Source organism: Cryptotermes secundus, unplaced genomic scaffold, assembly GCF_002891405.2.
Source record: "Cryptotermes secundus unplaced genomic scaffold, Csec_1.0 scaffold22, whole genome shotgun sequence".
Taxonomy (NCBI): Eukaryota; Metazoa; Arthropoda; class Insecta; order Blattodea; family Kalotermitidae; genus Cryptotermes; species Cryptotermes secundus.
In genome coordinates, this window is record NW_019742961.1 from 3,734,129 (window position 1) to 3,751,367 (window position 17,239).

General features: G+C 38.6%; 1 protein-coding gene across 3 annotated transcripts; it reads left to right on the forward strand.

Annotated features, from left to right (window-relative positions):
• The first annotated feature begins 1,679 nt into the window (after positions 1 to 1,679).
• On the forward strand, positions 1,680 to 17,134 carry LOC111873407 (neutral and basic amino acid transport protein rBAT). Of its 3 annotated transcripts, none has more exons than XM_023868090.2 (7): positions 1,680 to 2,420; positions 4,915 to 5,052; positions 7,165 to 7,331; positions 9,169 to 9,417; positions 14,606 to 15,550; positions 15,972 to 16,213; positions 16,735 to 17,134. In XM_023868090.2, exons 1-7 carry the CDS (start codon positions 2,219 to 2,221, stop codon positions 16,958 to 16,960), a joined length of 2,169 nt encoding a protein of 722 aa, XP_023723858.1. In that variant the 5' UTR covers positions 1,680 to 2,218; the 3' UTR covers positions 16,961 to 17,134. The 3 variants fall into 3 exon arrangements, with proteins under 3 accessions (XP_023723858.1, XP_023723859.1, XP_023723860.1); XM_023868091.2 differs by having other exon boundaries at positions 1,680 to 1,904; XM_023868092.2 differs by having other exon boundaries at positions 1,680 to 1,864.
• The last annotated feature ends 105 nt before the right edge of the window (positions 17,135 to 17,239 follow it).

Sequence of the window (17,239 nt, forward strand, 5' to 3'; positions counted from 1 at the left end):
CCGCACCATAGCTCAAGCGGTTAGTCACTGGCTTCCCACCGCGGCGGCCCGGGTTCGATCTTGGGTCTGGTCAAGTGGGATTTGTGGTGGACAAAGTGGGGCTGGGGCAGGTTTCCTCCGAGTACTTCGGTTTCCCCTGCCAATCTTCATTCCACCAAATTCTCCACAATCGCCCTCACCTATCATCTGGGGCTGGTACAAGGGACTTAGTCCCACCCCATTAGCAATAATTTTTTTTTTAAAGTCGAAGTTGTCCTTGTGCATATACACCAAGCCAGGAAAGTGTAAGACAAGAGTGAAGGTACATCTCCAGGCACTGTTTCCTAAACACTGAATGGAGGTGAGTGCTGGGCGTCAAGCTTGTGTTGTGTTACTCTCGGTACGTTCATTATGCCCCCAAACTGGTATAGCACGGGTGGAGTAGAGAAAAATGTCTTGCCTTTGTCAATAATATTCCCATACTGCACTCTTTACTATTAATCCAGAACTGATTCTCTAACGCACACACTATTTTCCATCACCTGATGTGTCTGAATAAAAATCTAACTTCAGGTTTACTAACGCCATTCTGTCTTAAGGGCGGAATGACTTTTCGGAATCAATATTTCACTGTAAAAGGTAAAGTAAAATTGTTCCTGTGCTTAACTAATTAAGCACTAAGCCATGAAGGCGTATGGGGGAGTGGATGTAGAGACCCATATTTTCTTCACTTCGGCACTAGTTGGAGGTGAGTGGTCAGCTTCACGCCCCAGCCGCTTTACCCTCGGGGAAGAAGCCCTCGTTACACATTGGATAAGAGGCCGGGTGGGCCCCAGAGCCGGTCTGGTCGGCATGGAGAAGTGACAATTCTTGCCCCCCACCGGGACTCCAACTCCGACCCCTTGGTCGTCCAGCCCCGTAGCCAGTCGCTATCCCGAACCATGTATTCTTGATAACTCTAAAAAAAATAAATCGACAAGTAATTACGCCGAAAGGAAAGTCGACATCCCTTCCAGCTCAGAATAGGCCTCGCCAAGCCTTGTGTCTGCAGTTTGCGTCCTGTGGTATAAACAGAGTTAGTCGCGTTAAAAGTTACAGTTTTTCATGGAATCGTAACTACTAAGGAATTATAAATACGAAGGATAGCGATCTAATATGCAAATCGCATCAGTTAGTGGGATAAGGAGGATGCTATGCTGGTTATGAACAGTTAAACGGGATAAAGGAAGAATAGGTTATACCTGATTTTTCGAACGTTTTCGGCATTTGCCTGAAAGAGGAAGCCACCGCCATGTTAAGCCGGCCTAGGAAACCCATAAACTGAACTTTCTAATGTTGGATTAACTCTGGTTATCAATACAGGCATATTCTTTCTTGGATTCAAATAGAGTGTTTGTTTAAAACAAGAGTCCGAAATGAAAAAGATAAATCAGAATTTCCTGTGAATAAGCATCACGCCATAAAAGTGCATGGGGATATCAGGTACAGTTCTTCGGTCTGTTCACTTTATCCCCGAAGAGAAAATCTCTATAAATCCTTTAACCAACGGAAAGAGTAATGCTTAATTGAGGCAAGTTAACTGCGCCTGGGCCCCAGCAATCTCAACCCAAAACGATCCCAACTACGGCGCTTCACCGTAGGCCTATAATTAGGATAGCGCTTGCGCAGGCCCAAATACATGTCACGGGGCGACGCCGGCGACGCTTAACGCTCCCCGTAAGAGTGTTCCAATTTGACTCGAAGTTACACAAATAGCAGCAGTGCCGCGCGGTGTAGGTAGAGTCTGCTTCACCGCCGATCAATTACCCAAGACGTCCAAGACCGCCCAAGACATAGGCGACATCTACGATAAGAGTCACGGTCACTTCTAGGTTACATGTTGACGGTCAGTGCTAAGGAGACATACTTAAAGCTATTAAATTTGGGTTGGTTGATTTTGTGAAATATCAATAAAATACACAATACATCTTTGCAGACTTAAATGTAATGAAGAGGTTACAGTAAAACAGTAGTAATGCACTGTGTCAGGTCCGAACAAGTTTTTTTTTTTTTCGTTCTCTTGTTTGCGGCAATGGATTTGTGCAGCAACTGAATTGAGATCAATTGAGTCCTTTATTTCAATACCACTCGAATCTGATGGTTTGAATTTGTTGGATCAATAGTGAACTAAGACAGCAGTGTACAAAATCCTGTCAAGACCAAATATTACCTCCTGAATCCTCCTAACAAATTCGCAGTCATGAGTGTGCCTGCAGATAATAGTTTAATATCAGCAATCCTCCCAGAAGTGTGTTATCCCAGTGTTGATGCAACAGCAGGACTTGCCCCATCACCAGTCAGTGAATTTCTGGCAGATGAGGAAGCAGCATCAACCTGCCCGCTTCTCACTCCATCACCACCTACAGAGTTTGAACATCCCCTCTCCATAACTCCAACTACTGGTAAGGGTTGACAATATGTAGTCTAGATACTAACAGCATCACAAAGTAGGAAATAAAATAAAATGAATTGCATTATATTACATACCAGAGTAAGAATCAGGCTACATCTCTCAATAAAGTGACTGTGAACTGGATGGTCAGTATTCAATTTTCAGTAAAGGCGTTTTCCCACACCATCACATCTGGACCCCACCCAGGTTCCTTTTCACTGGTTAACAGGAGCTGTTTCTCCAGGGCTTTTTTTTTTTTCAAAATGCCGACTTTCAAAGCAGTTAGTGGCTGGATAATTATAAACTTCTAATTATACTGGGGGGCGTTAATTTGCCATCAGTAAAACACTCTATAAGTAAATAAAGCTAATACTAACAAATTAATGTTAGTTTTATTTACTTAGGAAATGTGTGTTTATGAAGTGTTGTATTGATGGCCATATTAAACCACCCTTGATGATACACAACAGGATAAAACAATAAAGATATTAATTAAGAAACATGCTACAGAAATCCAAAATGTGGTGTATCCCATGAATATTTTCACAATATCAGGGGAATATCCTGCTGAAACTCAATGTAAAATAATTTCTTACTCTCTCCCTTTCCAATTAAATCAACTATTGGTCTGTACAGATAAGGACAGGGACTCCTCATGGTTAATCTATGAAAATAATAGGAATAAGTTAGATTACATTTTTCATAAGTTACAGTAAATTTAGGAAATATTAAAAGTGTTTATAGAATGTGTATTTCCTCAATATTACAAGTACTAAGCCTCAAATTTATTTCTTCCTATTTGTACAAATAAACAAGTTGCCATACATGCCCTCAGTGCTTTTTTTTTTTTTTTTTTTTTTTTTTTTTTTTTTTTTTTTTTTTTTTGGGGGGGGAGATCAACCTCAACTTTGTGTGATGTATTTTGCAAACCTTTTGCCCATGACTTTAATGTACCTTCATACATTGCACTTGTGGCTTAAAGAGTGAAGAATTATAATTTACATTTGTATTGCCCAAGTATGAGACAAAGTTAAGGTTGCATATCTGAAATTCCAAGGGTTGGTACTAAAGATAGTGTGCATACTGTTGACTTTCAGACAGTGGTAGTCTTGCCTGTGGTCTTGTATTAAAACTGCCTATGCAGTTGAAATTTGAAATAAGATTGTTTGCATTTCATTCCATATATGTGTAACATTTTATCTTCCTATTTAAGTTAACAGCTACCATTGTTTCCTAGGTCTGTATCAAGAAGCAACGCTACCAACTTTACCTCTTTAAGAACCAGTATCCAGGGATATTTGTTACAACTGTTAATCTTTTAAAGCATAATGGTTACTAAATGTGCCACCTGCTTTAATGTTAAAGAAGCTCTGCATTTTACCTGTAGTTTGTATTCCTGGGTATTGTGTGATTCTCAGATGTGTCACCTGCTTTAATGTTGAAGAAGCTCTGCATTTTACCTGTAGTTTGTATTTCTGGGTATTGTGTGATTCTCAGATTAAACAGTGAATACTTTCATAACATTATTAAGAGACTGGTCTTCGTAATCAGATCAGAATGTATTTTCTGAGTGGTATGAACTGAATTTTTTAATATTATTTGGATAAAATTATATTTCAAAGGGTTAAAAGATCAAGATGAAGCTACTGGCTGCTAATCAACATCTTGTGTATTTACAACTTTAATTATATTTTATTTTATAAAAGAGAATAATAAAGTATTGATTTCTTGAACTATTATATGACATAAATCCCACCTGGGATGCTGTAGAAATCCTAGTTTTTCAGTTCAGAGTGCACTTTCACTTATGTGACAGTGATCCCATCTGCTGTGGAACACATTTTCTCATCATGTGTCACTAATGTTTTAAAAATCAGAAACATAAAATTCAGTTTCTCCTGCCAAAGAAATTATGCTTTTACTGGTTCTCACGGTCTCTTTGCTTGCAGATTCTTATATATATATATATTTTTTTTTTTCTCCTACCCTGAAGATGGAGGCGATACGTTCCTCCGAAACGTCGGTTAACACCACATATACACGGTGCCAAATCCCAGAAGACTGCTTTCTTCAAATTATGGACTAGTTTTCATTCCATGAGAATTAATCCCTCAATATATTGAAACAGGTACATGAGGATTATCCTCACAAGGCTGAATAAACCCCGTTCGAGACCCAATACTTGTCAGAATATTTGGTAGCGCCGGGAATCGAACCCAGACCTCTGGATCTGTAGCCAGGACCTCTGACCACTAGACCACAGAGGCGGTCAAATTCCTAATCATGCCAAAGGAAAAGGAAAAGATTCTTCATCACACATTTGTTCCCAACATATGTCAATATCATAAATTACACTTGTCAGAAAAATATCTGAAATATAGTTGAAAAATATTTATTAAGACACATTTTTTTGAAAGCATATTCATTTGATTTTATGTCATGTTAAATTATTAATACCTAATATTCCAAGAAATATTGTCAGACTGAAACTTCCTCTGTTGCAGGTATGGCTTATGAGAGACAAATCAGTCCCACAAGTATTGATGAGCTGTCAACACTGAACTGTAATGCTGCACTTGGTTTTGTTGGACTGACAGCCACTGACATGCCTCCTAATGAGCACAGAAGTCACAACAGTCAAGGTAAGGACTCTGTATTACACCATCTGTTATTACCATGGGGTAATATACTACAGCAGGAAAGTTGAACTTAAAAGGACCATTTAAGCAAAGAAGAAGAATATACTACAGCAGGCTGGTCAAACAGATCTACAGTTTTCAGCCTTTCAGTAATGCAGTGAAGTCTTCTTGGGTAATGAGCTGTGTTAATGTGGAGCTGGTGTCCAGTGTTTCACATTTTCTTTGTCTTGATCATCAGGGTGCATGTGATTGCTGTTATGTTCACATATATATTCATTCATTAAATTCTCATACATCTCAGTCCAGACCACGTGGGGAATAATGGGTGGAGTCAGATGGTGAATGATGTCCAGTTCCAGTGTGGACTGCTTGGGGGAACAACCATTCAGTCATTTGAATTCATGTTGCTTCTGTCTGCTTCATCCTTGCAATGTTTTTTTTTTTTACATGTGTTTTATTATGTTTGTTGCTGAGTACCATAAATAGTTCAGAGGGAATTCTGCATCTCTGTTAATGTTATTGTGGTACAGCCAGATTTCACTGTCCTCCTTGACTAAGCGGTCCTTGTCACCTGTTGCTTTAGCCAGTAGCATGGTGTTCCTGAATTTTATCCAGCCCTCTGCCTCAATGCTTGTGCTTCACCACTGCCAATAGCAGAGCATCAAGGCAGAGAATCAGATGAACTATTGAGGTCCAGAGATGTAGGACTCTCTTTTAAGATGTTCATAGTAGCAGGCCATGACCACAATAAAGCATAAAAGAGAATTTAGAGACATTGTAAGGAAGGACCCATGACAAGCAAGGTGAATTCAGCTGACCAACTAACTGCTGTCCATACAGTGAGCAATAGGACAGGATATCACTGACCATCTGACTCTACCCACCATTTCCTATGCAGCCTGGGATGGGACAGGGGACAGATTTGTGTACAAATACAGTATGTAAACAGTGCATTCATTACATCAACCCCCGCTGATGGGACAAAGACAGTCTCTGAAACACTAGACTGCAATTCTACATGGACATAGCTGATCGCCTGGGAAGACATCATGGTATATTGATGATGTTGAATGTATGCCTTGTTCTTATCAATTCTGATTTACTATTAGAAAGACGAAATATGAAGATTAATTCACACCTTTCCCCCATGCTTCTTACAGAATATTAACAGAATTTACATGTATTTTATCAGAATCATAATAGCCATTCATGTTGAGTTTTGGCGCCTGTTTGAATTGTCCCTATTTTTGGAGTTGGAAAGTTCAGATTCACCAAGAACAAAATATTAATAAAATCTCTCCAACTGTTTAGGCACTAGCAAGACCCACATCTGTACATACAGACACACAGGTGGCATTTCAGAAACCACTTCTGTGTAATCAGGAGTGGGCTAAAAACGTGTAAATCCACTACAATCTCATATAGATTTTTTTACAATCACAATTCTTTCTTACTCTTATATTTACTACTATATATTAGAAAGTGAAAAACAGTACTTTTCCTACACCTAGGAAATCCAAACGGAAGACTCTGAAATTACAGTAGAATTGTTAAAATAATTCCAGACGTTAGTAATTTTGAGAAATTTTTTTCTTTCAAAAACCAGTTTAATGTAGGAGAATTGTACTGTTTCTCTTTTAGTCATTATCAAAGAAATACTGGCTATAGAGTGACATTTGAATTACTGACACAGAACCTGCAGTTTCTTTGTCCATTCCAATTATAATTCTAACATGTTGTGCTATCAGACACTGCTTCTCAGGTATTTGAATTTTAAACGAGATTTTGCGAAGTTTCTGTGTTAAACATCATCTTCAGGATTCAAGCCATCACCATGTTTGTACTTTCCAATACTCAGAATATTATTTCATATAAAATGTTCAGTCACATTTATAACTGTCTATAAAACTAGGTTAATGATCATTATTCACCATAAAATGTCATTACAAATATATATTTTACACAGTTGCTATGTTGTTAAATTCTATTTTAGACATAAAAAATTGTAACAAACTTCTGGAATTATGTTTGTAGAAATACTAAAGAAAGAATAGCTGTTACTGTCTTCAAAATGTGTCAGACATAGAGAACGCTGAACTGGGTTTGTTCTTCCAGAGGGGCAGCAAGAATTCAATCCAACCAGAAGTGTTCAGAGTGTGATGGAATCATCATCCTCGAGCAGCTCTGTCATGCAAGAGCCCACTGTGTGCGCACAGTTGCTCAGCTCGCATCACTATCAGCACCTAACAAAAGCCAGTGATGTAGATCCATTTTCATGTCAGGTAATCACTATTTCACTGCTTCTGATGTGTTGTCTGCTTAACAAGTTCAAATTGCTTGGATTACACATTTAATGATGATAAAAGACAGAATAATGTTGGATTTTCTGTTCAGCATTACTACCCATCTTTTTGCTATAGACCTTGCTATGTTAATTATAATACTCATCAATATAAGAATTTACATAATAAAAATGTAGAGGTAAAGGTGAAGATGTATCTGTGCTTAGCTATGAGTAATTAAGCACTATGCCATGAAGGCATACAGGAGAGTGGATGTATAGATCCACATTTTCTTGACTTCAGTTCTTGTTGGAGGTGAGTGGTCAGCTTCACGCCCCAGCCGCTTTACCCCCGGAGAAAGAGCCCCGGGCAACCATTGTATATGAGGCTGGCTGGGCCCCAGAACCGGTCTCAACGACGTGGAAAAGGGGAAATTCTTGACTCTACCGGGACTTGAACCCCAACCCCATGGTTGTTCGGCCTGTAGCCAATTACTATACCAACTATGCTATCATGGCTCCTATAATAAATACATAGCAATGATCAGACTTCTTTCTAGTTTCAGTTAGGGACTGGTCCAATGAATGAAAATTCCCAGTCTTCGTTGTTTGTCCACAAATTTAGAAATCATCTCTTTAGTTATTTCTTTTCTTCTTGTTATCATAAATGGCTTGGACTAATTCAGAAGTTCTACGAGTAGTGATTCACAGTTCATATTTTTGAAAGTAGGTAATAGCCAGCCTATCCCAGCATTTTTATAAATCTGTCAAGCACCAGTTCCATGTTGAATGCATTAGCTTAACTAAAATTCTGATGCCCTTATGATTGTTTTTTATTGCGACTGGTCTCTCTAGACCTACAGCCATTCTTCCTTGTATCTGTTATGATAATTAATTATTAACTCATAACGGTTAAGCGAAATAAAGCCTAATTGTCTTTGAAAATACTGAAATATTCATATTATTCCAATAAAAATATAAGACTGATATAGTTGTCACAAAGTGCATGCACTGTTTGCTTACTCATGGAGCTGAGCCCTTCTGGAGGAGCTGCCAATTCTACAGCTGCTCAAGAATTTCCCAGCATTTTATGGAACCCGAAGGTTCATTACCGTGTTCACAAGAGCCCTCCACTGATCCCTATCCTGAGCCAGATCTATCCAATCCATACCATCCCATCCTATCTAAGATCCATTCTAATATTGTTCACCCACCTACGCCTTGGTCTTCCCTGTGGTCTCTTTCCTTCTGGCTTTCCCACCAATATCCTATACGAATTCCTCGTCTTCCCCATTCGTGCTACACGACCTGCCCACCTCATCCTCCTTGACTTGATCATTGTAATTATACTTGGAGAAGAGTACAAGTTATGAAGCTCCTCGTTATGCAGTTTTCTCCAACCTCCTGTCACTTCATCTCTCTTCGGTCCAAATATTCTCCTCAGCACCCTGTTCTCAAACACCCTCAGTCTATGTTCCTCCTTTAATGTCAGAGACCAAGTTTCACATCCATACAGAACCACAGGCAAAATTATAGTTTTGTATATTCTAATTTTTATGTTTTTGGACAACAGACGAGAAGAGAAAGGGTTCTGGACTGAATGACAGCAAGCATTACCCGAGTTCAGTCGCCTCTTAATTTCCTCCTGAATCAGGTTTCGATCTGTTATCGTTGTTCCCAAATATCTGAACTGTTCCACATCTTCAAAACATCTGTTTACTATCTTTATGACATGATTTTGCCCTGCATTTTGGTGATGAGACAGTAACATATACTTAGTTTTCTCTGTGTGCATGCACTGTTCACATTTTCTATATAGAAGTCTTCTTTGTTTTTAGGAAAATGGAGGTAAACCTCCTCTAACAGGACTGCAGCTTGCAGTTCGTAAATCACCAGATGATTTCTGCTTCATGGATTGGAAGTGGCCACTCATTCGTAAATTCAGCTTCTGGAGTGTTGTTTCTCTGCTAGTGGCATGTGTGTGCATTGTTATTACATTAATAGCTAACCTTCCAACAAAGTGCAACCCACATCATGATTGGTGGCAAGGAACTCTGTTTTATGAAGTATTCCCTGCATCTTTCAAGGTAAAGAACAGATACTCAGTTTATGTAACACTTGTGTTTCAAAAATGAGTCACAGAAGATGAAGTTAATAAACTGAACATTACTTAGACCAATTTGTCCCTTCTCCCCTTGCATTCTGCTCCAACATCCACACAATACTCTACTCCCTATTCTCCCAGCCTCTATTAATCAGCCAGCAAGCAATTTGCATTAAAGTGAATGCTGTTAAATAAACTACGTCTAAATTAGTTGAATGCATTAAAGTGAAGTCACATTTTCCAAACTCATATATAGTGAAGAGTATCTGTACATGGAAAATTATGTAACAGTAATTAGATTTCCAAATTTTACTTCCCAGTCAGGGTGAAATAAAACAGAATCCCATAGACGAAGTGAGGCGCAATTGGAAAATGTACCTAACAGGTTAATGGCAGTAAATTTCAGAGACTACTGGTTTATAAAGCTGAAATTTTGTGCAGACTTTGTGCTTGATATTCACTCACTCAATGAAACTAATATAAATGAGAATTAAATGTAACACAGTTAACAAGTCACTAACAGAATACGAAACAAATATTGGAATTGCAGTTCTCATGGCAGTGACTATGACGAGTTGTAATTCTATGTAGTTCGGAGATGGCCTGACATTTAGAAGAACATATTGCCTCTATCTTCATGCCTGAAGCGTAAGCCATGCAAGTAACCAGCAGAAACATGAGGTAAACTGAATGGACCATGTGCTGAAAATTCTACTTCATATCAGGGATAGCTTTACCTCTTTTTCTTTTTAAATGTCAGTCCAAGCTTGAAAGGAACTGTTCTTCAGACATACATATGACTTTTCAACACCCCTAAATTCAGCACTTTTCAGGATCCAACCAAGGTACTCATATCTTTTGTTGCTATGGGTTCTTAAGAGTTCCCTTGCAGATACTGCTCTCATTCTTCCACTGGCCCTCCCACAGTTCCTTTCAAGCTTGGGCTGGTCCATAACAGGTTGATTTTCCATGCACACTTTGCTGTTACTTGCTTCTGCTAGATTCTTGTCTGGTTCATTCTTTGACCCTGAAGAATAAGATATGTTCCTTCAAAACATCTGGCTGTATAAACTACACAGCATTGTCACCTGGACAACCATACTCTTGATGTCAAATATTACTACATACATGAAAGATTGCGGAGACAGCATTATTACAGTTAATATAGTGTATAAACATGTATTCACAGCAAGGCTGTACATGCAGTTGCCAATAACTAAAGGTTCTACATACCATCAATATAAAGATATATGGCACGCCATCCATCGCATGTTACAAGTTAATAGACAGTGTGTCCAGGTTCTGTTAGGACTGTGTTCATTAAAAATACAAGATGTGAATTATTTTCAAAATTTAACCCCTTTCATTCAAAATAGTCTCCTTCTGAATCAATACATAGCTGGAATCGATTGAAAAGTTTTCGAAAACACTCACTGTACTCCTTTTGTGGAATCGCATTTAAAACTGTGGTACATTCCCTTTGGATGTCCTGGATGGTGTCGTAATGGTCTCTCCTTTGATCGCCAACTTAACTTTTGAAAACAACCAGAAATCTGCTGGAGAAAAATCTGGCAAATACAGAGGATGATCAAGGACTGCGATCCCTTTTCTGGCCAAAAAATTGTGCAAAATCTTCGATTTGTGGGGTGGGGCATTGTCGTGCTCTCGATATTCAACTTGAATTCAAAGAATTCTCGCCCACAAATGATTGAGGACTCGGAGATAATAATCAGAATTCACTGTTTGACCTGGCAGAAATTTCTTCTCAATGACTCCTTTGGAACTGAAGAAAACTGTTAGCAGTGTCTTTACTCGACTCTTTTGCATGCGCACTTTCTATGGTTTCGGCTTCTTTGGGCTCAACCACACTGCACTCTGCCGCTTTGTGAGAGGCTCATATTGAAACCCTGTCTCGTCACCAGTAACAACTGATTTTATAAATTTTGTATCACTTTGGGCCGACTGTAACATGTCTTTGCAGTGTTTGAACCGTGCAATGGTTCTTCTCCGTGAAGTTCCTTGGAGTCCCCCCCCCCAAAACGCCAGGATGCGAGCCGTTCCTCCTCCTTTATACTTAAAGTCTTAGCTGACGTCAGGTCAGCTGACCTTGTCCCCCCCCTCCTGGACGCAGTGCGAGGTTTCCTGTATAGTAAAACGAATGTATCATCCTCTCTCTCCCCGTTGACTTCGGAAAGGTAACATCGCTGCGTCCAAATTTAGAGTCGTTATGTTGAATTGATCTTGTGAAATTCGGTTTCGGCCCATAGCAGTGTCTGAAGGGGGAAGAGTGCCCTCACGACGTGATCAAGGCTGAATCAAGTCGTGAGGTAAAACTTTGTGTTGTAATTCAGGAAATGCAAGTAAGTGACTTACTGTTTGAGATGGTTTCCTTTCAATTATGAACGCCGCGTGGTGTAAGATAATTTGGTTTTGTTTTGGGTTGTGTAAAACAGCAGATCGCCCCTCAGGCGTGTTTGTAACCTGTTTATGTTTCCTTGTGCCCTCAAGGCTTGCGTAAGTACATGTTTGTACTGGAGAAGTTGAATGACGCCATGAGGCGAGCCTGACTTGAGTTCTGTGCGGCTAGGCACAGTGTAGCTTTGTATTAATTATTATCACATGTTCTGACCAGTCCCTGCCCATCAGGCAGAGTCCACCTGTATACTTACGTTATCAATATATATTTATTTATATGTTTGGAAACGCCAGTTGTATTTATGTATACTTGTGCAGTGTGTTCCCTACCAGTTTGGGCTAGCCGATCCGTCCAGCTTGGCCCATAGTGCCGACAGTGGTTTTCCTCTCCCGAGATCCCCTACTCGACCTTGGGGAGGCATAGTACATCACGTACAAGCAAGTCGTTTCTTATGAGCCTGTACCTTACCCATTTGAGGGGGGGTTCACGGGTTTAAGTGGGTAGAAGAACTGGGTTCTTTACCCACAGGGTCAAGGGACAAGGCTCATGTTCCACTCTGGCATGTTTTTCATCGCCTGACAGCGCGTGCGGTACAAACCCCGCACAGACCTTCCGTTCGCCCAAATCCTCGGTCAAAATTTGATGCACAGTACTTTTTGGTATTCCCAAAAGCTCCTCAATGAGTCTTGCAGAAACATATCTGTCTGATGCAAGGATTTCGGTCACCTTTTTCAGATTTTCTTCAGTGCGACTTGTTCTCGGCTTTGATGCACGTGGAGCTNCAAGGGACAAGGCTCATGTTCCACTCTGGCATGTTTTTCATCGCCTGACAGCGCGTGCGGTACAAACCCCGCACAGACCTTCCGTTTGCCCAAATCCTCCGTCAAAATTTGATGCACAGTACTTTTTGGTATTCCCAAAAGCTCCTCAATGAGTCTTGCAGAAACATATCTGTCTGATGCAAGGATTTCGGTCACCTTTTTCAGATTTTCTTCAGTGCGACTTGTTCTCGGCTTTGATGCACGTGGAGCTTCTTCAATGTCCACCCTGCCGTCACGAAATACAGCATACCATCGAAAAATGTTCGAGCAACTCAAACAATCACTACCGTACACACTTTTCATCATTTTGTATGTGTCTCTGGCTGTTTTGCCTAACTTCAAACAAAATTTGATGTTGGCTCTCGGTTCAACTGCCATTTTCCGGCGAGCATTAGAACAGTACTGTTACATTCAAGGTCAGGTCACATGATGCAGCGATGCTTACGCTTTGAAATTGTAGAAAGCCACAGCTGAAACTTCAAGAATCTTAATGCCACAACTCGCCAACAGATGGCACTGCCGGGCAAAAAAAAACCCGAGTCCTAACGGATCCTGGGCACCCTGTGTATATAGCGGATCAGCAGAGCATGGAAGTGGCTGTCTTCCATCACCCATTGGCTGATATCTCAAATGCCTGTCAGGGTATCCTCTTATTTATATATTAAGTGTGGATATTCCAAGAGAATACCACACCTGTAATAAGTCATAATAATTCAAGAGGTGACAATATAAACACATTTAAAAAATTGATAATAATAAATAACTATTACTGCATTTACTTATAAAACTGGCTTCATTTTAATTCATATGGTTCATTAAGATGACCAATCAAATAGCTGGTGCATGCTCATCTAATATTTACCTCAAATAAAATCTATTAAAGAGAATGTTTCTACAAGAGATAAACAATCTGTAATAGTTAGTTCCAGAAATGCTATTGCATCCGGTGAAGGAAAATGGAACTACATATTTGTACAGCTAGATCTATAATATGATAAGCACAAGCTCAACAGAAACTTTAAACAAAGTTTCTACTCCCCATAAAAACAAATATCTCAACATTTTATTTTATAAACACCGCATAGTGCATAAGATCTTCTGGCAAGAACTGAGTTGTCTCTTTTGCTCTGAATCTTCTTAATCGTTATCCAGAGATCAGAGGCATTAATACTCATATATAAATAACTGTACAAATTAGCGATCTTTTTTCATGCATGGGTGGTGTAATGATAATTAGCATAAATTGTTATTGTCACTGATAATTACTGAACCAACCTCAAAGTTTTTAACCATCACCTTATTCAAATTCTTTAAAATGTATAAAAATTGGTCATATTCAATTTATTGGTATGTTTATGATGTATCTCCATACTAAACTGCAAGTTTCAGTTTAGCAGTTAATTAATTATTACTATTATATTTATTTGTTTAACTATGGTTTATTTAACAACACTGTCAGTAGCTCATGCTGCAAAGAATTGAATGGCACCACAATTAGTGAATAATGAATTGTTAAGGATGAGCAAGAATCAATGATAAGGAATTGACAAGTCTACCGCCTATAGTAACTATAACACTTTCATTATATAATAATGAAAGCAGACTAGAAATTATATTAAATTGCCCAGAATGCATGAATGTGGCAGTTCAAAGACAAAGATCATTTTTCCCTTAAAGTGATATTTGGTAAACAGCAAAGCAAGTCTGTTTCTTAGTACTGTTAGCTCATTTGTATGCTCATTCACAACAGTCCCTATTAAATTTTAACCAATGTAGTTTTATATAACCACAATCCACTCTAACTTCTCACTTTTTAGTTTTCTGTTAAATATTTTGTTCCAAAATGTTAGTCGTCTAGTTACATGTTATGATTCTGAAACCCAGAGTCTTATCCTAATTACTACTTTTCTATTGAGCATTATGATTTATTTCAGGATGATAATTCAGATGGAACTGGTGATCTTCGAGGTCTTGGAAAACAAACATTTTATTTGAAATCCTTGGGAGTTCAAGTTGTGCGACTGAACTCTATATTTCAAGCAGAACATTATCCTGAGAATTATGATCAGGTTCAGAATTTAACAGAAATTTCTCCTGTTCTTGGAAACATGAAAGACTTCAATTTTGTTGTTAACATGTTACATAGACAGAATATTTCTGTCGTGCTCGATCTTCCCTTAAGCCCATTCATAAAACAACTGCCCATAAGTGAGAAGGAGACAGAAGAGCAAATAGATGCTGCTGAGAAAAACAGTCAGTTTGTTTTCATGGATTCACCCACTGAAAATGAAACAGAGAGTCAGTTAAATGTAGAAGCATCAAATAGAGTAAAGAGTATGGAGGCACACAGTGATAATATGGTAACTTATGCCATAAACTATTGGTTAAAGAATGGAGTAGATGGGATATACTTAAAAGGTTTGGAGTATTTAGTATATGAGCCCGAATTTGAATCATTGATACGAGAATGGAGAAAGGTTACCAGAAGTTTTAACAAAGGCTTAGATCATGAGAAAATGCTCATGTGTAGCATGGATGTTCTAAATGCTCTAGATCCTGAGGATGATTCTAGAAAAGTTGAAGCTGTTCTAAATAATATGGATCTCATTGATGTTAGATTGGATATTGTGAGCAATGGGACTCAGGGCTTGAAGATTCAGGTGGATAAGGTGGTTAAAGGAGGACAGTTCAGCAAACCAGGCTATCCATGGATTCATTGGAGTATGGGTAGCATTGACACTAAACGACTGTCATCACAGTTACCCATAGCAAATGCTAGTCTAGCTGCAGTTTTGTTTGAAATGATGCTTCCTGGCACACCATCAATTTTCTATGGAGATGAAATAGGCCTTGAAGAGCTCAAGGATCCAGAGCGAGAGGTAAACTAGATAATATTTGAACAGTATTACCCTCCAGAATGTGATGCTGAGTTATCTGGTAGAAGATTATCTACATTTTGAAGGAAGATACTGCCTCCATCTTTAGGGTCATGGAGTAAGCCAAGCCAGCATCAAGTAAGATGGAGGCACAAGCAGATGAAGCGAGTGAGCTGCCTGCTGGTATGGCTTACTCTTTGGTCCTCAAGATGGAGGCAGTATATTCTTCTGAAATTTTGGTGAACTTGTACTGGACTACACAGTGTCACATTGTAAAAGACAGTATGAGAGCCTTAAATTCAACAGAAATAATGTTCCTTTTCTTTAGCAGAATTGCTTATATTCATAATTCCAATTTCATATTCATTCATTTGAGTTTCCCTCCATATCAGTTCTTTCCATTAATTTTCCTTTTCCTTTTTAGAGAGAAGACATAGGTCACAATCATCACTTGCCACCAATGCATTGGTCAGCACAGTATCCAGGCTTTGGTTTCACTCAGCCAGGTATTTTGTCTTGGCTTCCGTTCTCCCATGCCTGGTCAAATGTTGCAGCTGGGCACCTAACCATTGTGCAGACAGTTTCCAAACTCCGAGAAGATTCACCATCCATTTACATGAATGGAATTTATAAGGATAATGTAAAATTACCAAACTATGAAATCAGGTATGCTCACATACTCAACATTCAATTCAATTCAATTACTTGTAAGCTTGATGTGTACCTAATGTCGTACTCACATTTCAGTCAGGATAATATTATGTATTATACTGCTATTAAGGTAAAGTTTTCCCTGTACTTAAGTGATTAAGCAGTACAGGAGTGGATGTATAAATCCACATATGCTTGACCTTGGCACTAGTTGGAGGTGAGTGGTCAGCTTCATGCCCTGGCCACTTTACAGGATGTACATAATTATTATATACAGAATGTGGTAGACAGTACCACAGAGCATTGTAACATATTTATTTACACCTTGTATAATGTACTAGGTATTACATAATTATAATATTAATCTTATATAATAATAATTCTGGAGTAACACAACTTCGCACTCTGTAATTACTCTTAAATATGTCACAGATACCATTAATTATTAGGATACCTTCATTTTAATTATTACTACTGACTGGTTCTTTTAAAACTATTGCTAGTGTTTTAATATATCTCTTACATTTGATTTCTAGGACTGTGGGAAGGGACATCATGATTGTCGAACGTTTCTATCCTCGCCGCAATTCTTATCTAATTATGATTAACTTTGGCAGCCAAACGCAAATAAAGGATCTGTCTTCTATTTATTATGGAGGTGAAGTTATAGCTGATCAGCGTGGAAGAGTTGGACACTATTTAACGTTCCATGCTCTGACATTATTCCCTGGAGAGGTCATAATTATAAAACTAGACAAATAGGATTAGTTCTGATTGTTTTCACTGTTCATATTTCATAATGTTTGGTGCTATCAGTGTCACTCAATTAAATTCCACGCTGAACAGATGGATATTTTAAAACACATCATCTACTGCTGTTTCTTAATTGCTGTGTATTATTTATGGCAATAAAACTTACATACTCGTATCTATTCATAGCTCTGTTTTTATTGTCCCTTCTCCAGTTTTGATTTAAATTTAATTAAATGAATTCCACATTACAGCTACTTCTAAATACTTTAATAAATGTGTTTAGATTTT

What these genes read in the sequence shown, in the direction of transcription:
- LOC111873407 (XM_023868090.2), top strand. Translation starts at nt 2,219, where the DNA reads ATGAGTGTGCCTGCAGATAATAGTTTAATATCAGCAATCCTCCCAGAA. An exon ending in CTCCATAACTCCAACTACTG is followed by an intron (nt 2,421 to 4,914) that starts GTAAGGGTTGAC and finishes CCTCTGTTGCAG; the next exon opens with GTATGGCTTATGAGAGACAA. An exon ending in TATTCCCTGCATCTTTCAAG is followed by an intron (nt 9,418 to 14,605) that starts GTAAAGAACAGA and finishes GATTTATTTCAG; the next exon opens with GATGATAATTCAGATGGAAC.